This window comes from Heptranchias perlo, chromosome 32 (assembly GCF_035084215.1).
Source record: "Heptranchias perlo isolate sHepPer1 chromosome 32, sHepPer1.hap1, whole genome shotgun sequence".
NCBI classification, from domain to species: Eukaryota; Metazoa; Chordata; class Chondrichthyes; order Hexanchiformes; family Hexanchidae; genus Heptranchias; species Heptranchias perlo.
This window is the reverse complement of record NC_090356.1, coordinates 438,557-460,973: the sequence shown is the minus strand read 5'-3', so window position 1 is coordinate 460,973 and position 22,417 is coordinate 438,557. Positions and strand designations below refer to the sequence as shown.

The 22,417-nt window shown below is 42.9% G+C and overlaps 1 protein-coding gene across 2 annotated transcripts in view; it reads left to right on the top strand.

Moving 5' to 3' along the window:
- ubr4 (ubiquitin protein ligase E3 component n-recognin 4) overlaps positions 1-22,417 on the top strand; it is a 266,230-nt gene that overhangs the window by 181,315 nt on the left and 62,498 nt on the right. For both annotated transcript variants that reach the window (XM_067970130.1, XM_067970129.1), the window contains 14 exons: positions 164-373; positions 675-824; positions 943-1,170; positions 1,572-1,650; positions 2,319-2,555; positions 6,785-6,950; positions 10,219-10,363; positions 10,499-10,584; positions 10,773-10,860; positions 11,622-11,815; positions 13,203-13,442; positions 18,693-18,831; positions 19,038-19,163; positions 20,343-20,471. In XM_067970130.1, coding sequence (XP_067826231.1) covers positions 164-373; positions 675-824; positions 943-1,170; positions 1,572-1,650; positions 2,319-2,555; positions 6,785-6,950; positions 10,219-10,363; positions 10,499-10,584; positions 10,773-10,860; positions 11,622-11,815; positions 13,203-13,442; positions 18,693-18,831; positions 19,038-19,163; positions 20,343-20,471 — 2,217 coding nt within the window. The remainder of the gene's footprint in view (positions 1-163; positions 374-674; positions 825-942; positions 1,171-1,571; positions 1,651-2,318; positions 2,556-6,784; positions 6,951-10,218; positions 10,364-10,498; positions 10,585-10,772; positions 10,861-11,621; positions 11,816-13,202; positions 13,443-18,692; positions 18,832-19,037; positions 19,164-20,342; positions 20,472-22,417) is intronic.

Genomic DNA, 22,417 nt, shown 5'->3' with positions numbered 1-22,417 from the left:
AATCAGTGTGTAAAAACCATCTCACTGTTTTTGTTACTGAAATAATTTACAGCAGCTTTATTTATGGGGAGTTTTTAAAATCTCATGCCCTCTATCTTCCTGACCAAAGGAGCATGTACTTTACTGGAGGCTGAGAAAATAACCATTATTTTCCTGCTTGTAGGCTTCCTCACTAATCTCCAATGCCACAGCCACTGCATTGTTAAGTTCAGGAGCCATTGACTATTGCCTCCATGTTCTTAAATCACTGCTGGATTACTGGAAAACACAACAGGGTGAAGAGGAAGTTGTAGCAACAAGTCAGCTCCTGAAACCGCACACATCTTCATCCCCTCCAGACATGAGCCCATTCTTCTTGCGACAGTATGTGAAGGTAAGGCTTTGTAATTAAACAGGATCAGCCAACAGTATCCTAGTATCAGCCAACCACCAGTAAAAGGGCAGAAATTATGCTTAGAAGATGTTTTTTATTATGGATTCAGTGCATGTTTGAAGAGCAGGAGTATATGTGCATGGATTTTGAAGGAGAAGATCGATAGTTAATACATGTATATAGGAGGGAGAAATACATGGATATTTTGTACATGCTTGGTTTATGAGGGGGGCAGTTGTGTGGGTAATTTTTCCTGTTAATTTCTATGGTACAAGCTTTTAGGACTTCTTAATTTTTTCAGGGTCATGCTGCAGATGTGTTCGAGGCATACTCTCAGCTCTTGACTGAAATGGTGCTGAGATTACCATACCAAATAAAGAAGATCGCTGATGCAAACTCTCGGATTCCACCGCCTATCTTTGACCATTCTTGGTTCTACTTCCTCTCTGAAGTGAGTGTCTAATTTGGAAGTCTACAGCAAAACCAACTGGTGGCATGGTAGTGGCGTATGTGTGTTGTGTCTGTAATTGCTGAGTTCCTTTAACAGTGAAAGTTTGCTCTTGTTTCAGTACCTAATGATCCAGCAAACTCCTTTTGTTCGGCGTCAAGTCCGCAAACTCCTACTATTCATTTGCGGATCGAAGGAAAAGTACCGTCAGCTGCGCGATCTGCACACACTTGACTCTCATGTTCGAGGAATTAAAAAACTGCTAGAAGAGCAGGGAATCTACTTGCGTGGTGGTGTGGTGACAGCTTCCTCAGGATCTGCTCTGCAGTACGACACACTCATTAGTTTGGTAAGTCGGGGCTAACTGCAGATGATCAGGATTCTGAAACTTCTGTCCTGCAGCAATCCACTAAATCCTCAAAATAAATCTTTTTTATCTGAAAACCTTGTTAAAATATTAGTATTACATTGACAATAGTGGACAGGGAGGTATATAAATGGGACATTTTTCTGATTCTCCTGTGTCCAAAATGGTGCTAATTATAACTTCAGAGTTTCATGTTATGCATTGTGATAAAGCCAGCGCAAACTAGTGGAAACTCTGGGCCTGTATCCTCATCTGTTATTCAATTTCTGATTTTTCAACAAATGTTATTTTCCAATTTACTTTTTAACAAACAGTGCAGCCTTATCACTATTTGTTCCATTCAGTGTGATTGTCTGTTAGTTTGACCCCTTGGCGTCTTTCAGATGGAGCACTTAAAGGCCTGTGCGGAGATTGCTAGCCAACGGACAGTAAACTGGCAGAAATTCTGCCTCAAGGATGATTGTAAGTATAACTGTAGTTAACTTCTATAGGTGATTGAAGTGTCATTGAGTGCACAACAAATGGTTGCTAGCACCTCGGTACCAGATCCACCCTCCTCCATATTCTGGTAGTTTCAAGATTGACTAACACTTTTTTTTAAAAAAAGTATTTTTCTCCTCCTGTACCCCAGAATTAAAAATAAAAGCACAAAACCAGACTTTGCTTCCCTATTAGACTCCTTCAAGCTGATGTCAAGGCTATGGACCGCTGCATCCTGGTTACACCACATAAACAGGCCATTCAGTGTGCCTAGTCTGTGCTAGTGTTATTTACCACATGAACCCATCTCCCTTGCTCACTCTCCACACCCTTCAATATACCACTTTTTTCAAACAACTAATTTTCTTTTAAAAGAATTTATAGACTGCTTCAACAAAGGCTTACGTATAGAATTCACATTCTAATCATCCTCTGCAGAGAATTTTTAAATTTTGGATGAAGTGCAGCATTTCCTCCAATGCCCATTGGCTGCTTTTTTAGGAAACAACAAAATATATCAACATTATATTTGCAGAAGAATTTTTATGAGCTTTGCTGATAGATTTGTGTTTAATTTTTAGTTATGTCAAATAAATGGAACCTTATATCTGTGTGTTCCTCTTTTTCTTTCTTCCTCTCCTTCCCTCCAGCTGTTCTATATTTCTTACTCCAGGTTAGTTTCCTTGTGGATGAAGGAGTCTCCCCAGTTCTCCTCCAGTTACTTTCCTGTGCGCTTTGTGGCAGTAAAGTGTTCTCTGTAACATCGTCCAGTAACACAGGGGGCACTGGGACAACTGCAGCTGCTTCCAGCTCGGGACCGTCTGGGTCTCAGTCCAAATCCTCCAGCAAAAAGAGCAAGAAAGAGGAGAGAGAGAAGGAGAAAGATGGTATGGAAAAGGAATTACTGAGCCGTTAGCGGTCAAATTTTACACACATTCACATATGCAAATAAATTGATAATGTGACATAAAAATATTGTATAAAATGACTTAATGCACAGTCGAGAATGTGACCATGTTGAAGCGAATGAAATTGGGTATTCAGAAAATGAGCAGCCATAAAGAGCAAGTGAGAATGAAAAAGCCTTGCTGTAGGAGGCCAGATGACTAGTGTGGGAAATGGAGATATTCACACAGAACAGTAAGGGTTTTTTTTAAAGTTTGAACTGATGTATAATAATCTACAGACTTAAAATTAAAACAGGCATCTGTATCACCTTACACCTACGGATAGTGCCATCCAAACAACTGCAATGAATTCCAGACTCTTCCTTAGTGATACTGGCTTCAGGTGTTCCTTTTGGGCTTTTAAGGAGTGTGATACCAAACAGCTGATAGTTAAATTTCTCCCAACGACATTCTGGCAAATAAAAATGTGACTAGGCAGTGGGTCAGTATACTTGTCCTTTCAGTTTTTGAATTTGGGGTCAAAGCCAAGCTTAAACTGATGGGATGCTGGTCTATTTTCTCCTGATTGAGTGCTGTGTGAAATGAGCCTGGTGCACTTGGCCTGTTTTGTAGTAAGCACAGGTCCACAAAGCAATACTTGCCATGATTTGGCAAAATCGGCAGTCTTGCTGTAAGAGACCAGGATGACTAGTGTGAGAAATGGTGACATTCACACAGAACAGTAAGGGTTGTTTCTAAAGTTTGAGCTGAGGCGCTTTGTTGGAGTAGATGCTTAATCATCCATTTGACAATGCTGTCATTAATCTGGGAGTGCTTGATGGGACTGTGTAGAGGGAGCTTTACTCTATCTAACCCGTGCTGGTCCTGCCCCAGGAGTGTTTCACCCTCTGAAGTACCGTGCCAAGTCATGCAACTGTAAAAATATTCCTATCTTACACAAGGGAAAAAAGATCAGACAATCAGCAACTACCCAGGCATTGTCTCAGGACCAGACTCTGATATCTATCGCTATTCCTTCATTGTCCTTTGGTCAAAACCCAGGAATTCCTTACCTAATATTTGAAAGTTCTTTATCTGAATGCACGTAGCATTCGTAACAAAATGGACGAGTTAACGGCACAAATAACTACATATGGGTATGATCTTGTGGCCATTACAGAAATATGGCTGCAGGGTGACAACGACTGGGAATTAAAGGAGACTATGATGGTATGAGAGCGGAATTGATTAAAGTGGACTGGGTATTTAACAATCAGGAAGGACAGGCAGGAAGGAAGGGGAGATGGGGTGGCTATGTTAGTAAAGGAAGTAATCACTGTAATACAGAGAAATGATATTGGGACAAAGGATCAGGATAATGAAACAGTTTGGGTAGAGATAAGGAATAATAAGGGGAAAAAAACACTAGTGGGCGTAGTATATAGGCCTCCTAATAGTTGCAACTCTGCTGGAAGAAGTATTAATCAGAAAATAGTCAGGGCATGTAATAAGGGAACAGCTATAATTATGGGGGATTTTAACTATCATATTAACTGGACAAATCAAATTGGGCAGGGCAGCCTTGAGGAAGAGTTTATTGAGTGTATTAGGGATGGATTTCTTGAGCAGTATGTAACTGATCCTACAAGGGGGAAAGCAACCTTGGACCTGGTCCTGTGTAATGAGCCAGGATTAATTAACAATGTCCTAGTTAAGGATCCCCTTGGAATGAGTGACCATAACATGGTTACATTCCATATCCAATTAGAGGGTGAGAAGGTTGGTTCTCAAACAAGCGTACTGAGCTTGAATAAAGGAGACTATGATGGTATGAGAGCGGAATTGATTAAAGTGGACTGGGAAAATAGATTAAAGGGTAAGACGGTACATGAGCAGTGGTGTTCATTCAAGGAGTTATTTTACAACTTTCAAAATAAATATATTCCACTGAGGAAAAAAGGGTGTAAAAGAAATGACAGCCATCCGTGGCTAAGTAAACAAATTAAGGACAGTATCCGACTAAAAACAAGGACATATAAGGTAGCCAAACTTAGTGGGAGGATAGAAGATTGGGAAGTCTTCAAAAGACAGCAAAAAGTAACTAAAGGATTGATTAAGAAAGGGAAGATAGATTATGAAAATAAATTAGCAAAAAATATAAAAACAGATAGCAAGAGTTTCGACAGTTATATAAAAAGAAAAAGGGTGGCTAAGGCAAACGTAGGTCCCTTAGAGGATGAGACCGGGAAATTAATGGTGGGAAACATGGAGATGGCAAAAATGCTGAACAAATATTTTGTTTCAGCCTTTACAGTAGAGGACACTAAGAATATCCCAACACTGGACAAACAGGGGGCTCTGGGGGGGAGGAGCTAAATACGATTAAAATCACTAAGGAATTGGTACTCAGTAAAATAATGGGACTCAAGGCGGATAAATCCCCTGGACCTGATGGCTTACATCCGAGGGTCTTGAGGGAAGTGGCAGTAGGGATTGTGGATGCTTTGGTAATAATTTTCCAAAATTCTCTGGACTCGGCAAAGGTCCCGGCAGATTGGAAAACTGCTAATGTAACACCCTTATTTAAAAAGGGTAGTAGGCAGAAGGCTGGAAATTATAGACCAGTTAGCCTAACATCTGTGGTGAGTAAAATTTTGGAATCTATTATCAAGGAGACAGTAGCGGAACATTTGGATAAACATAATTTAATAGGACAAAGTCAGCATGGCTTTACGAAGGGTAAGTCATGTCTGACAAATTTGCTTGAGTTCTTTGAGGACATAACGTGCAGGGTGGATAAAGGGGAACCAGTGGACGTAGTGTATTTAGACTTCCAGAAGGCATTCGACAAGGTGCCACATAAAAGATTATTGCTCAAGATAAAAAAATCACTGGATTGGGGGTAATATTCTGGTATGGGTGGAGGATTGGTTATCTAACAGGAAGCAGAGAGTTGGGATAAACGGTTCATTCTCGGACTGGCAACCAGTAGCCAGTGGTGTTCCGCAGGGGTCGGTGCTGGGTCCCCAACTCTTTACAATCTATATTAACGATTTGGAGGAGGGGACCCAGTGTAACATATCAAAGTTTGCAGATGATACAAAGATGGGAGGGAAAGTAGAGAGTGAGGAGGACATAAAAAACCTACAGGGGGATATAGACAGGCTGGGTGAGTGGGCGGAGATTTGGCATCTGCAATACAATATTGGAAAATGTAAGGTTATGCACTTTGGCAGGAAAAATCAGAGAGCAAGTTATTATCTTAAAGGCGAGAAACTGGAAAGTACTGCAGTACAAAGGGATCTGGGGGTCCTCGTGCAAGAAGATCAAAAAGTTAGTATGCAGGTGCAGCAGGTGATCAAGAAGGCCAACGGAATGTTGGCTTTTATTGCTCGGGGGATGGAATATAAAAACAGGGAGGTATTGCTGCAGTTATATAAGGTATTGGTGAGACCGCACCTGGAATACTGCATACAGTTTTGGTGTCCATACTTAAGAAAAGACATACTTGCTCTCGAGGCAGTACAAAGAAGGTTCACTCGGTTAATCCCGGGGATGAGGGGGCGGACATATGAGGAGAGGTTGAGTAGATTGGGACTCTACTCATTGGAGTTCAGAAGAATGAGAGGCGATCTTATTGAAACATATAAGATTGTGAAGGGGCTTGATCGGGTGGATGCGGTAAGGATGTTCCCAAGGATGGGTGAAACTAGAACTAGGGGGCATAATCTTAGAATAAGGGGCTGCTCTTTCAAAACTGAGATGAGGAGAAACTTCTTCACTCAGAGGGTAGTAGGTCTGTGGAATTTGCTGCCCCAGGAAGCTGTGGAAGCTACATCATTAAATAAATTTAAAACGGAAATAGACAGTTTCCTAGAAGTAAAGGGAATTAGGGGTTACGGGGAGCGGGCAGGAAATTGGACATGAATTTAGATTTGAGGTTAGGATCAGATCAGCCATGATCTTATTGAATGGCGGAGCAGGCTCGAGGGGCCGATTGGCCTACTCCTGCTCCTATTTCTTATGTTCTTATGTAATACCATAATGGAATCACCATCACAACCAGCAAGGAGGCGCAACATCTCAAGTCAACCAGGGATGGGCAATTCACATGGCCTTGCCAGCATCCTGAAAACAAAGCTCAAATTCGTGTGAGACACTTCTTGTGTATACTATACTTTTATGACGCCGGTTAATAAATTTGCTGTTTCCTCCTTTGCTGTTGACAGAGAGCACGAGCAGTCAGGAAGATCAGCTCTGCACAGCTTTGGTCAATCAACTGAATAAATTTGCCGACAAAGAAACTCTGATTCAGTTTTTACGTTGTTTCCTGTTGGAATCGAACTCCTCCTCTGTGCGATGGCAGGCTCACTGTCTTACTCTACACATCTATAGGTGAGTCACTGGTCACATTCAATATAAACAGTTTAAGCAGTGCATAGCTGAGCTGAGAAGAACACTGTACAGGACCTGCAGTAACAACAGCAAAATGAGGTCAGACTTGCTGATCATAGAATGGTTACAGCACAGAAGGAGGTCATTCAGCCCATCGAGTTTGTGTCAGCTCTTTGTAAGAGCAAATATATTAGCCTTGGAGGGGGTGCAGCAAGATTCACCAGAATGATACCAGGGCTAAAAGGGTCAAATTATGAGGACAGGTTGCGTAGACTAGGTTGGTATTCCCTTGAGTATAGAAGGTTAAGGAGTGACGTTTCAGGGTTTATAGCCAAACTAGAGACAGTTCAACTTCAGTGTAACAGGGTTGTAGCAGATTTTTGCTCTGATCCCAACAGAAATTCCATTACATTCCACAGAAGGCTTTAACAAGATAAACTTGTGTGGAGGATAAACACCAACAAAGACTGGTACTAGTGGTGATCCCCAGCAATCTGTACTGGGGCCTCAGCTTTTCTTTATATTTTTCAGTGACTTGCATGAAGGAGTAGAGAGGCATGTATTCAAGTTTACTGATAACACTAAGTTCGGTGGCACAGTAAGTAGTGTAGATGAGGGCAGAAAGTTGCAAAGGGACATTGATAGATTAAGTGTGTGGGCAAATCTGTGGCAGACGGAGTTCAATGTGGGAAAGTGTGAGGTCATCCACTTTGGATGTAAGATAGATAGATCAGAGTATTTTCTAAATTTGAGAAGCTAGAAACTGGAGTCTCAGAAATCACTAAAAACTAGTGGACAGGTACAAAAAATAATTTAAAAGGCTAATGGAATGTTAGCATTTATCTCGATGTTGCTGGAATACAAAGGGGTGGAAGTTATATTACAGTTATATGAAGTTCTGGTTGGACCCCATCTGGAGATACTACGTTTTGTTCTGGCCACCGCACCTCAGGAAGGATATATTGGCCTTGGAGGGAGGGCAGCGCAGATTCACCAGAATGATACCGGGGCTAAAAGGATTAAATTATGAGGACAGGTTGCATAGACTAGGCATGTATTCCCTAGAGTATAGAAGATTAAGGAGTGATCTAATTGAATTGTTTAAGATGATTAATGGATTTGATAGGGTAAATAGAGGTAAACTATTTCCTCTGTTGGGGGAGTCCAGAACAAGAGGGCATAACCTTAAAATTAGAGCTAGGCTGTTCAAGGGTGATGTCAGGAAGCACTTCTTCACACAAAGGGGTGGAAATCTGGAAATCCCTCCCCTGAAAAGCTGTTGAGGCTGGGGGTCAATTGAAAATTTCAAAACTGAGATTGGTGGATTTTTGTTAGGTAAGGGTATTAGTGTTATGTAACCAAGATGGAGTTAAGATACAGATCAGCCATGATCTAATTGAATGGCGGATCTGGCTTGAGGGGCTGAATGACCTCCTGTTCCTGTGGGCAGAACCGACTGTTTTCATGTTGTAATCTCTCAGTAATTCAATGACTAAAACTTGGCAAGTCCCCACTGTCTTGCGATGCTTGTCTGTAATTCCTATGTTCTCATGGAGCGTTGTGTGGTCAAGTTTAGGGACTGATGTACTTGGTTGATGCTCTCAGCACCATCCAGCGACCAGCTTAACTAGCACTAGACAGAGGCTTGGAAGCCCTGACTCTTTTCCAGGGGATGGTGACCTCACGAGACACAAAGAATGGAGAATTCTCTCTTGCTTTATTTTCTAACTCTCTCGTTAATGGTAAAAAAAATCGAATTAGTCTGTAGCTACTGATGTTCCAGTGTTTTCTTGTTGTTATTTTCCACTTATAAACTGTTGGAATTTCCAGTAGTTGGGCAGTTAATATCGTTGTTTGATGTTGAATTTTGTATTGCAGTTCTATGGCACTGAACTACATAGACCAGAAAGTCAGTGTGTGCTGAGTTAGCTGATTTCAGTCAGGGTAGTTGATGCTCCACAGTTGGCATTGGTGCCTCTGGGCTGGGGAAGGCAAATATCAGCCCACTTTCCCACACTTTATCGTTATCCATTGGCCTCACTCTTGGAGATTGCGCCTGTGGATAGGATTTCTCCATTGGTCAAATAGGCTGCTGACACTTGGGCTTGGGACCATTTCTGGGTGCACGGGTTGGTCGTAATTACACCCCTCGCTCCTGAATGGTGAGGCATGAGGACTCCCAAATTTGGGCCGGTGCTGGTGTCGCAATGGCCCCTCGGGTAAAGATCAGGCTAGAGGCATGGGGCATGGGTCGGGGATCAGTATCGGCAATTGTGAGGGTCAGGTCAGGAACAGAGGGGAGGTCATGATCGTGGGTCAGGTTGGGAGCGGTGGTGAAGGAGGGGTCGGGAGAGGTCATAATTGGGAGAAAGGGGGTCAGGAGTGGTGGGGGGAGGGTCGGGAGTGGCAAAGTGGTGGTCGCGAGAGGCCATGATGGTGGGGGGGGGTGGTAGGGAGTGGCGATTGGGGGGGAGTAGGGAGCGGCGATGGGTGGGGTGCCGGGTAGGGAGCGGCGATGTTGGGGGGGTGGGGTAGAGAACGATAATGGGGGAGTCGGGAGCGGCGATGGGTGGGGTGTCAGGTCGGGAGCGGCGATGTTGTGGGGGGGGGTTGGGAGCGGCGATTGTGGGGAGGGTCGGGAGCAGTGATGATTGGGTCCTTTTAATGCGGAGTCAGGCAGCGCTCCCGCTCCTCCTGGCCTTACAGTCAGGTAAGTTAGGTGATGCCTCGGGCTGGTTTCACTGTACAGACGACGTTACCTCAGGGCAAACAAATCATATAGACGGTGGTCTCACACAGGCCTGGGCCCTTATTTACAAATACAAAAGGCCTGCACCAGGCATTGGTAAAGTCGCTTCTTGTTCGCCCTTACCCAATATGACGGGCTGCGCACTTCTGGCACGCTTCCTGCCCGCCTGCCATATTGGGGCCTTAGTCTGAGCTACGTGGACCAATTTCTAGGCCTTGGTGTCTAAGCTCATGAAGAATGGCCCCATGGCTAAGGTATTGAGAGTACTGATACCTGTGGAATTCCCAACAAGATTATGTTCAGGAGAGGCAGCGGGAAGATAGAAAAAAAAATTATTCTCTGAGTGCTAATATTTTTTGCAGCACCTGCCTACTGTGACTGGCTGTAATATACTGTGCGAAGGGTCATGTTTTGTGTTGGTGCTGTGGGAACTTGCTGAAGCCTCAGCAGTGATTCCTCTTTGCTTTATTGCTCCTACTCATTGAAATTGACCATTGTTTTTTGATTTGATGCGATTAGGAGTTCAGGCAAATTACAGCAGGAACTGTTGCTGGACCTGATGTGGTCAATTTGGCCGGAGCTCCCAGCATATGGACGCAAGGCAGCTCAGTTTGTGGATCTGCTTGGATACTTCTCACTCAAGACGCCACAGACTGAAAAAAAGGTAAAAGGTGTCCAGAGACTGTAGCCAATGTCCGTTACATTAAAGGAGCAAGTCCCTGTTGTAGGGAATTGACAGCTCTGCATGTTCATACTTGATTGGTGCCGAAAATAATTGTCACCTTTGTTCCTGACGCAGCTGAAAGAATATTCACACAAGGCCGTGGAGATTCTTCGCACTCAAAACCACATTCTCACCAATCACCCCAATTCCAACATTTATAAGTGAGTATTATATTTGTTTAAATATCCATCATTTGTCACAGAAGAGAACATTGTATTTATGTTGGACTGCAACTGATGGAAAGAGGTGCTGCACTATATTGGTGTGATGTGATGCTATTTACAGAGTGTGGTGAGGGAAGTGATTTATTAATAGTAATCCTATTTTTTCTGCTTTTGCTTTGACCCAGCATGCTGTCCGGTCTAGTCGAGTTCGATGGCTATTACCTGGAGAGTGACCCCTGTCTAGTCTGTAATAACCCTGAGGTGCCATTCACTGTAAGTACAGTCTGGCTCAGTGTATGTCTGTCATTGCATAAGGTCCACCATTAAGGTTCATCTCTTCCATGGAAAGTTGTTCCTTGAGGGTGGAAAGATTTGCGTTGGTCTCTGCCACATGGGAAACCATTGATATGGAGACCAACCACAAGTATTAAAGTATTGGTAAATCATCTGTTCAGTTATCTATAGCAGATGGTTTTGAGAGAGACAGACAAGTCTGAATTACTCTCAATACCTCTTTCAAGTGTCTCTTCTCCCCCCACCCCCCACCAATATAGTTCTGCAGTAGTCGGGGGGTTGGGGGGGCGGGGGGGAGAGTCGATAGCACTGGGAATTAATTGAGGGATTCCTATCGTGTGACTACTGAGATGTGAAGGATCTCTTTAAGGTCAGGCATGGACACGATGGGCTGAATGGCCTCCTCCTGTGCTGTAACTTTCTATGATTCAACTTAGAAATTCAGCAGTCTCCTCATTGCATCCCTTACATCTGGGTTGTACAGCTTTCTCCTGTTATTATGGTCTGTCACAACTGTTGTGACAAAACAGGTTGTCAACAATATAGTCTCAATAAGACCCCCTGTAAGTTTGAGTGATGTCCCCTTGGGTAAAGGGGGTTCCCAGATTGATTTTTGCATTATCGATGGAGCAGCTCCCAAGGAATGACTAAATCTCACACTAGTCCCTTAAATTACCAGGTACATTGGTTTTCTCTCGTACTTCATCCACATGAATTAAAACTTTATCTCTTCTGTTTAGAATATTAAACTTTCATCAATCAAGGTGGACACTCGCTACACGACCACACAGCAAGTGGTGAAATTGATTGGCAGTCACACCATCAGCAAAGTGACTGTGAAAATCGGAGACCTAAAACGCACCAAGATGGTTCGCACCATCAACTTGTACTACAACAACAGGACTGTGCAGGCCATTGTGGAACTAAAAAACAAGTGAGTATCTGGCCATGACATTTATGTTTGTTGTTAGCGATAATGGATGAATGTTTATTCTTAGTCTTTCCCAAGTGAACTTCCCTGACTCAGTGCAAGTTCCAGGTAACTGAAAGCAGTCTGTACACTTCATAAATTGATTCTGATTGAAATATTGTGTAAGCACATTCTATGTAAATGTCATCCTGACACACTTTGTACATTTAGGAACAAACCTTTTATATGAATGTCAGCCTTGGTTTAGTGTTAGCACTTGCCTGAGTCAGAAGGTTGTGGGTTCAAGTTCCACTCCAGAGACTTGAGCACAAAATCTAGGCTGATACTCCAGCACAGTACTGAGGGAGTGCTGCGCTGTCGGAGGGGCAGTACTGAGGGAGTGCTGCGCTGTCGGAGGGGCAGTACTGAGGGAGTGCTGCGCTGTCGGAGGGGCAGTACTGAGGGAGTGCTGCGCTGTCGGAGGGGCAGTACTGAGGGAGTGCTGCGCTGTCGGAGGGGCAGTACTGAGGGAGTGCTGCGCTGTCGGAGGGGCAGTACTGAGGGAGTGCTGCGCTGTCGGAGGGGCAGTACTGAGGGAGTGCTGCGCTGTCGGAGGGGCAGTACTGAGGGAGTGCTGCGCTGTCGGAGGGGCAGTACTGAGGGAGTGCTGCGCTGTCGGAGGGGCAGTACTGAGGGAGTGCTGCGCTGTCGGAGGGGCAGTACTGAGGGAGTGCTGCGCTGTTGAAGGTGCCATCTTTCGGATGAGACGTTAAACTGAGGCCCCTTCTGCCCCGTTGAAGGTGCCATCTTTCGGATGAGACTTTAAACTGAGGCCCCTTCTGCCCCGTTGAAGGTGCCATCTTTCGGATGAGACGTTAAACTGAGGCCCCTTCTGCCCCCTAAGGTGGATGGGAATAATCTCATCGCACTATTCAACGAACAGCAAGGAAGTTCTCCCGGTGTCCTGGCCAATATTTATCCCTCAGTCAACATCACTAAGACAACACTTCAAAAGTACTTAATCAAATGCAAAATACTGCGGATGCAGCATCTGTGGAGAAAGAAACATTCTCCACAGATGCTGCCTCACTTGCTGAGCTTCTCCAGCATTTTCTGTTTTTACTTCAAAAGTACTTAATTGGCTGTGAAGCACTTTATAACATCCTGAGGTTGTGAAAGACGCTATATTAATGTAAGTTCTATCTTGAATGAGAATTGCAGCGAAAAATGTGCCTGTCCTTTCCCTTTAAATGGTGCTGCCTGATTTTAATGTGTTTAATGTCAGTGTATTTATAAAATAATCCAGGCAAATCTTCTTCAAAATTTTGCAGTTTATAACCTGACTGAATTCCACCTTTGGGTTGTGTTGTGTTGATTATGTCTCATCGGCCATACTGCTTTCTCTCCCTAGGCCTGCTCGTTGGCACAAAGCTAAAAAAGTCCAGCTAACACCAGGTCAGACTGAGGTAAAGATCGATCTCCCGCTCCCCATTGTAGCATCCAACCTCATGATTGAGTTTGCAGACTTCTATGAGAATTACCAGGCATCAACAGAGACCCTGCAATGCCCACGCTGCAGTGCATCCGTTCCTGCCAATCCAGGCGTCTGTGGTAACTGTGGGGAGAACGTGTACCAGTGTCACAAATGCAGGCGAGTTGGATTATAGACAACTGACACTGTGATTTTAATAAACATAAAACAGCATCAACATCAACCTGCTCTATATTGTGGAGTTCAGAGACACCAGTCAGACAATGCTGCTGTATTTGTAAGTTTGGAAGGTATTGATGTATTTTGCTGACTGTGGGTCACTGATCTGCGACATGTAACTAACCCTCCATGGCAGTCTTGCTGATTCTTGTCATTCACAATCCAGCTGTTTCACCCTGTAATTAATAAAGTTGGAATAAAATAGAATATTCACCATGAGAAAAATTATATTAGGGCCAAAATTAGATTGTTTCTAAATGCTTTCTATTTTACAGTTTACCAATTTGATGAATTCAGAGATTAACCCTCTCAGCTGTCGTGGCCAACAGTACTCGAGCAGGCTCGAAGGGCTGAATGGCCGACTCCTGCTCCTATTTTCTGTTTTTTTTTTCTACTGTGTAGCGTCGGGGCACTTGCGTGGTTGCCACCAAAATATAACTCAAGCAAGGTCTTCATACGAACATACGAATTAAGAGCAGGAGTAGCCCATTCGGCCCTTCGAGCCTGCTTTGCCATTTGATAAGATCATGGCTGATCTGATTGTGACCTCAACCCTACTTTCCCGTCTACCTACTATACCCTTTGACTCCCTTGTTAATCAGAAATCTATCTAACTCAGCCTTAAAAATATTCAATGACCCTGCCTTCACCGCTGTCTGGAGAAGGGAGTTCCACAGACTCACGACCCTCAGAGAAAAAATTTCTCCTCATTGCCGTCTCAAATGGGAGACCCCTATTTTTAAACTGTGGCCCCGAGTTCTAGTCTCTCCCACAAGGGGAAACATCCTCTCAGCATCTACCCCCTTTAGTCCCCTCAGGATCTTATATGTTTCAATAAGATCACCTCTCATTCTTCTGAACTCCAGTGTATACGGGCCCAACTTGTCCAACCTTTCCTCGTAAGATAACCCCCTCATCCCAGGAATCAGTCGAGTGAACCTTCTCTGAACCGCCTCCAAAGCAATTATGTCCTTTCTTAAATAAGGAGACCAAAACTGCACACAGTATTCTAGATGTGGTCTCACCAATGCCCTGTACAACTGTATTTTTACATTCCATTCTCCTTGCAATAAATGACAACATTCCATTTGCCTTCCTAATCAGTGGCTGTACCTGCATACTAACTTTTTGTGATTCATGTACTAGGATGCCCAGATCCTTCTGCACCTCAGAGTTCCGCAATCTCTCTTCATTTAAATAATATACTGCTTTTCTATTCCTCCTGCCAAAGTGGACAAGTTCACGTTTTCCCATATTATACTGCATCTGCCAAATTTTTGCCCACTCACTTAACCTGTCTATATCCCTTTGCAGACTCCTTATGTCCTCTTCACAACTTACTTTCCTACCTATCTTTGTGTTATCAGCAAATTTAGCAACCATATATTCGGTCCCTTCATCCAAGTCATTGATATAGATTATAAATAGTTGAGGCCCAAGCACTGATCCCTGTGGCACTCCACTTGTTACATCTGGCCAACCTGAAAGTGACCCATTTATGCCTACTCTCTGTTTCCTGTTAGCTAACCAATCCTTTATTCATGCCAATATGTTACCCCCTACACCATGAGCTCTTATTTTGTGAAGTAGCCTTTGATGTGGCACCTTGTCAAAAGCCTTCTGGAAATCCAAGTACACTACATCCACAGGATCCCCTTTATCCACGTTGCTTGTTACTTTCTCAAAGATCTCTGATAAATTAGTCAAACACGATTTCCCTTTCACAAAGCCGTGTTGACTCTGCCTGATTGTATTGAGATTTTCGAAGTGCCCTGCTCGAACCTCCTTAATAATAGATTCTAGCATCTAGAGGAGTTACATTCGCTATTTTCCAATCTGATGGGACCCTTCCAGAATCGAGGGAATTTTGGAAAATTAATACCAATGCATCTACTATGACATTAGAAAATAGGAGCAGGAGTAGGCCATTCGGCCCTTTGAGCCTGCTCTGCCATTCAACATGATCATGGCTGATCCTCTATCTCAATACCATATTCCCGCCCTCTTCCCATATCCCTTGATGCCTTTCGTGTCTAGAAATCTATCCAGCTCCTTCTTAAATATATTCAGTGACTTGGCCTCCACAGCCTTCCGTGATAGAGGGTAGTGAACCTGTGGAATTCTCTGAGTAACGAAATTTCTCCTCATCTCAGTCTTAAATGTCCTACCCTGTATCCTGAGACTGTGACCCCTCGTTCTGGACCCCCCATCCAGGGTAAACATCCTCCCTCCATCCAGTTTGTCTAGCCTGTCAGAGTTTTATACCTTTCAGTGAGATCCCCTCTCATTCTTCAATACTCTAGTGAATACAGGCCTAGTCAACCCAGTCTCTCCTCAAAAGACAGTCCTGCCATCCCAGAAATCAGTCTGGTGAACCTTTGCTGCACTCCCTCTATGGAAAGTATATCCTTTCTTAGGTAAGGAGACCAAAACTGCACACAGTACTCCAGGTGTGGTCTCACCAAGGCATAACTGCAGTAAGACATCCTTGCTCCTGTACTCAAATCCATTTGCAATGAAGGCCAACATACCATTTGCCTTCCGAACTGCTTGCTGAACCTGCATGTTTGCTTTCAGTGACTGGTGTACAAGGACACCCACGTCTCTTTGTACATCAACATTTCCCAATCTATCACCATTTAAATAATGTGCTGCCTTTCTGTTTTTCCTTCCGAAGTGGATAACTTCACATTTATCCACATTATACTGCATCTGCCATGTATTTGCCCACTCACCCAACTTGTCTAAAAGGCCTTGAAGCCTCTTTGCATCCTCCTCACATCTCACGATCCCACCTAGTTTTGTGTCATCAGCAAACTTGGAAATATTACATTTGGTTCCCTCATCCTCTTCTGTGAAGACAGAACCAAAGTATTTGTTTAATTGCTCTGCCATTTCCTTGTTCCCCATTATAAATTCTCCTGTTTCTGACTGTATGGGACCTACATTTGTCTTCACTAATCTTTTTCTTTTTACATACTTGTAGAAGCTTTTACAGTCCACTTTTATGTTCCTTGCAAGTTTACTCTCATACTCTATTTTTCCCCTCTTAATCAATCTCTTGATCCTTTTTTGCTGAATTCTAAACTGCTCCCAATCCTCAGGCTTGCTACTTTTTCTGGCAACTTCATATGACACCTCTTTGGATCTGATACTATCCTTAATTTCTTTTGTTAGCCATGGTTGGGCTGCTTTTCCTTTTGTGTTTTTGTGCCAGAAAGGAATGTATAATTGTTGCAATTCATGCATTCATTCCTTAAATGTTAGCCATTGCCTATCCACCGTCATGCCTTTTAATGAAGCTTCCCAATCTATCATAGCCAACTCACTCCTCATACCTTCGTAGTTTGCTTTGTTTAGATTTAGGACCCTAGTTTTGGATTGGACTACGTCACTTTCCATCTTAATGAAGAATTCTATCATGTATTGGTCACTCTTCCCTAAAGGACCCCGCACAACAAGATCATTACATTAACCCCTTCTCATTGCACAATACCCAATCTAGGATAGCCTGTTCCCTGCTTGGCTCCTCAATGTACTGGTCTAAAATACCATCTCGTACACACTCCAGGAATTCATCCTCCAGTATTATTGCTAATTTGGTTTGGCCAATCTATATGCAGATTAAAGTCACCCATGATTACTGTAGTACCCTTGTTACCTGCACCTCTAATTTCCTGTTTGATCCCACCCCCTACATTACCACTACTGTTTGGAGGGCTATGGACAACTCCCACCAGTGTTTTCTGCCCCTTGGTGCTTCTTAACTCCACTCAGACTGATTCTACATCTTGATTTTTCTGAGCCAATAGCCTTTCTCACTATTGCTCTGATTTCATCCTTTACTAACAATGCTACCCCACCTCCTTTTCCTTTTTGCCTGTCCTTCCTAAATATCAAATACCCTTGGATATTCAGCTCCCAGCCTTGGTCACCCTGCAGCCATGTCTCTGTAATTGCATTTATATGGCATCTGTTTACATCTATTTGCATTGTTAATTCGTCTACCTTATTACGAATGCTTCGTGCATTCAGAAACAGTGCCTTTAGATTTGTGTTTTTAGCATTTTTAGACATCTTAACATTTTTTTGTACTATGGCCCTAAAGGTCTTATTACCATTTTTTTCTTACTCTGACCCTACTTGTTAGTGCATTCTTTTCTTTGTACACTCTGTCCCTTCCTGACACAATCTGGTTATCCTTACCCCAGTCACTTTCCTGCCCTGCTTCCTTGTCTTTTCACTTTAGCATTCTAGATTTCTCTCCACCGGGACCCTCCTCCCCCACCTATTTAGTTTAAAGCCCTATCTACCTCCCTAGTTATTCGATTCACTAGAACTCTGGTCCCAGCACGGTTCAGGTGTAGTCTGTCCCAACGGAACAACTCTCTCTTTCCCCAGTGCTGGTGCCAGTGCCCCACGAATCGAAACCCACTTCTGCCTCACCAATCTTTGAGCCATGCATTCAACTCCCTGATCCTGTTGACCCTATTCCAATTTGCTCGTGACTCAGGTAATAATCCAGAGATTATTACCTTTGTGGTTCTGCTTTTTATTTTAGACCCTAGCTACTCAAACTCTCTCAGCAGAACCTTTTTCTTAGTCCTACCTATGTCGTTGGTATCAAATGGCATTGGCAGGTCCTTAAACACAGTGTGATGTGCAGTCCACTGATGGAAATAGTTTTAGGAGCAATCCTGATTGTGCTGAGCACTTGAGACTGCAAAAGATAAAAGTGTGAAATGGGACCTATTACAGACTTGTATCCATTCGACTATATTGTTAAAAAGGTCTGTGATTTGTGCATTCCAGTGTAGGTGATGTGTTGATTGTAATGTAATTTCCAATGTGTACATTCTGCTTTGAGGCACAGTACAGGGCAACATACAGAGAATGAATTTAACTCCATCTTGATGAATGCAGCCCAAGTGGAACCAGATTGATCTTACGCCAGGTTAGAAGGGAGTCCATCCCCTGAAGTCACTTCCATGGGGGAAGCCTGTGGTTATTTTTTGGTGCACACTTTGTAGATCTCAACTCTTCATTTGTGCTGAGTTAATTTCAATTGGCTCAACAGTCTACTGAAAAACTGGATTCTGACCACTGAGAGCATTGTCTCCCTCTCAGCTTCTTAGTCTAACACCTGGAGTAAATTATGATCATTGAGTCATTCAACTGTTGTCTTTACAGATCTATTAACTATGATGAGAAAGATCCATTTCTGTGTAATGCGTGTGGATTCTGCAAATACGCAAGGTTCGATTTCATGCTGTATGCCAAACCGTGTTGTGCAGTGGATCCAATTGAAAATGAAGAGGACAGAAAGAAGGTGAGGTCACCTGGGGTAATGCTCTTACTCTGTTTCTCTCTCTCCAGGAACCTGACCCCCTTTGGCTTTATTGTACTAAATTCTGGGAATGCCTGGCTGACAGCTCATTGGACTGCAGCCTCTTTGATATACTTTGTCTTTCTGCTGTTTAAATCAACATGCAGTCATTTTTCTAACCTTGTTTTATTTTGAATTTTGTCCTGCAGGCAGTGACAAACATAAACACTTTGTTGGATAAAGCTGACCGTGTTTATCACCAGCTGATGGGACACAGGCCACAGCTCGAAACCTTGTTGGTGAAAGTCAGTGAGGCTGCTCCTGAGAAACCCCAGGTAAAGGGATGTGTTTCACTGACTGGGAGATATTTAGTGCAATAACTTGCCCCTTTATTGCCCATTTAACGTACAAGATGTGGCCAGGCACTTCACAGAAATAATAAGAGGAACAGACCCTGACCACAGGAGGGTGGTTAAGAGACGTGACTAAAAGCCCGGTTGCAAAGATGGGGTTTTAGAAGAATAATGGTGGAGAAAAGTGGAAGGGCATAGGGATTCAGGGAAGGAATTCTGGAGTGCAAGAAATATTTCCCTAAAATTAGGAAGTGAAACAAACTATTTATGGAATGTCTTGCAGGTACTGTGTCTGTTCTGTGATGAAGTGGTGAAGATTTCTCTGTGCCCCATTCAGTTCTCTACATTTGGCAGCTAAGATTTTGAATTAATTGACATTTACTGATTGACACCTGTCTGATTCTGCAGAATTTTATTTGTCAGTCCGTTTAATTCAGTTTAAATACTTCATGCTGCCATTTCATAGAATCAATACAGCACATTCGGCCCATCGTGCCTGTGCCGGCGCCGGCTCTCTGGAAGAGCTATCCAATTTGTCCCACTCCCCTGCTCCTTCCCCATAGCCCTGCAAGTTTTTCCTTTTTAAGTATATATCTGATTCCCTTTTGGAAGTTACTATTAAAGCTGCTTCCATCACCCTTTCAGGTAATGAATTCCAGATCACAACAACTCGCTGAGTTTAAAAAAATAATAATAATTCTCCTATCTCCCCCCTGGTTCTTTTGCCAATTACCTTAAATCTGTCCTCTGGTTACCCCAGTGCAAACAGTTTCTCCCTATCTACGCTATCGAAATTCATCATAATTGTGAACACTTCTATTAAATCTCCGCTTAGCCGTCTCTGTTCTAAGGAGAACAACCCCAGCTGCTCCAGTCTATCCACGTAACTGAAGTCCGGCATCTCTGGTACCAGTCTAGTAAATCTCTTCTGCACCCTCTCTAAGGCCTTGACATCATTCCTAAAGTGCGGTGCCCAGAATTGAACACAATACTCCAGCTGAGGCCTAACCAGTGATTTATAAAGGTTTAATGTAACTTCCTTGCTTTTGTACTCTATTCCGCTATTTATAAAGCTAAGGGTCCTGTGTGGTTTTTTTTAACAGTTTACATTTTGATCATCAAGTATTTAGGCTTAATCTTTTGTTCTTACTTATTTCCCAGGATGATTCAAGTGGTGTTGCCGGAATCAGCTCGACAGCAGCGAGTGTGAACCGTTACATCCAGCAACTGGCTCAGGAATACTGTGGAGATTGTAAGACATCCTTCGATGAGTTGTCCAAAATCATTCAGGTAGAAAATGAAAAAAATATAAAATATTTGTCCAACACATGTAAGATTTAACTAGAATAATATAACTCAAAGCAGTGATTAAGGGATCAAATTAAAAGTTTTACTATTATGATAATAAAGTCAGTAGAGATGCAGTGGCAGACATTTAATGAGATATTTCATAACACTCAGCAAAGATAAATTCCAGTGAGAAGGAAAGACTCTAGGGGAAGGACGTACCGTCCGTGGCCAACTAAGGAAGGTAAAGATAGTATCAAATTGAAAGAAAAAGCATACAATTCCGCAAAGATTAGTGGCAGGTCAGAAGATTGGACAGAATATAAAAAAGAGCAAAGAATGACTAAAAGAATAATAAGGAGGGAGAAATTAGAGTACGATAGAAAGCTAGCTAGAAATATAAAAACAGATAGTGAGAGTTTCTACAGGTATTTAAAAGGAAAAGAGTAAGTAAAGTGAGCGATGGTCCTATAGAGAAAGAGTATGGGGAATTAATAATGGAGAATAAGGAAATGGCAGTTGAATTGAACATATATTTTGCTTCCGTCTTCATTGTAGAGGATACAAATAACATGCCAGAAATAATTGTGAATCAAGAGGTGGAAGGGAGGGAGGAACTTAAAACATTTACAATTACCAGGGAAAGGGTTCCGAAAAAAATATTAGAACTAAAAGCTGACAAGTCCCCAGGTCCTGACGGACTTCATCCTAGGGTCTTAAAAGAAATGGCTGCAGAGATAGTAGATGCATTGGTATTAATTTTCCAAAATTCCTTAGATTCTGGAAGGGTCCCATCAGATTGGAAAATAGCGAATGTAACGCCTCTATTCAAGAAAGGAGGGAGACAGAAAGCAGGAAACTACAGGCCAGTTAGCTTAACATGTCATATGGAAAATGCTAGAATCTGTTATTGAGGTGGTTAGAGCAGGACACTTCGAAAATCTCAATACAATCAGGCAGAGTCAACACGGCTTTGTGAAAGGGAAACCGTGTTTGACTAATTTATTAGAGTTCTTTGAGGAAGTAACAAGCAATGTGGATAAAGGGGATCCTGTGGATGTGGTGTACTTGGATTTCCAGAAGGCTTTTGACAAGGTGCCACATCAAAGGCTACTTCACAAAATAAGAGCTCATGGTGTACGGGGTTACATATTAGCATGGATAAAGGATTGGTTAGCTAACAGGAAACAGAGAGTAGGCATAAATCGGTCATTTTCAGGTTGGCCAGATGTAACGAGTGGAGTGTCACAGGGATCAGTGCTGGGGCCTCAACTATTTATAATCTATATCAATGACTTGGATGAAGGGACCGAGTGTATGGTTGCTAAATTTGCTGATGACACAAAGATAGGTAGGAAAGTAAGTTGTGAAGAGGACATAAGGAGTCTGCAAAGGGATATAGATAGGTTAAGTGAGTGGGCAAAAATTTGGCAGATGGAATATAATATGGGAAAATGTGAACTTGTCCACTTTGGCAGGAGGAATAGAAAAGCAGTATATTATTTAAATGAAGAGAGATTACAGAACTCTGAGGTAAAGAGCTATCTGGGCATCCTAGTACATGAATCACAAAAAGTTAGTATGCAGGTACAGCCACTGATTAGGAAGGCAAATGGAATGTTGTCATTTATTGCAAGGGGAATGGAATATAAAAGTAGAGATGTTTTGCTACAGTTGTACAGGGCATTGGTGAGACCACACCTAGAATACTGTGTGCAGTTTTGGTCTCCTTATTTAAGAAAGGACATAATTGCTTTGGAGGCGGTTCAGAGAAGGTTCACTCAACTGATTCCTGGGATGAGGGGGTTATCTTATGAGGAAAGTTTGGACAAGTTGGGCCTGTATACCATAGAACCATAGAAAAGATACAGCACAGAAAGGGGGCCATTCGGCCCATCATGTGCGCACCGGCTCGAAGAACAACCAGGTTCCCATTCTAATCCCACCTT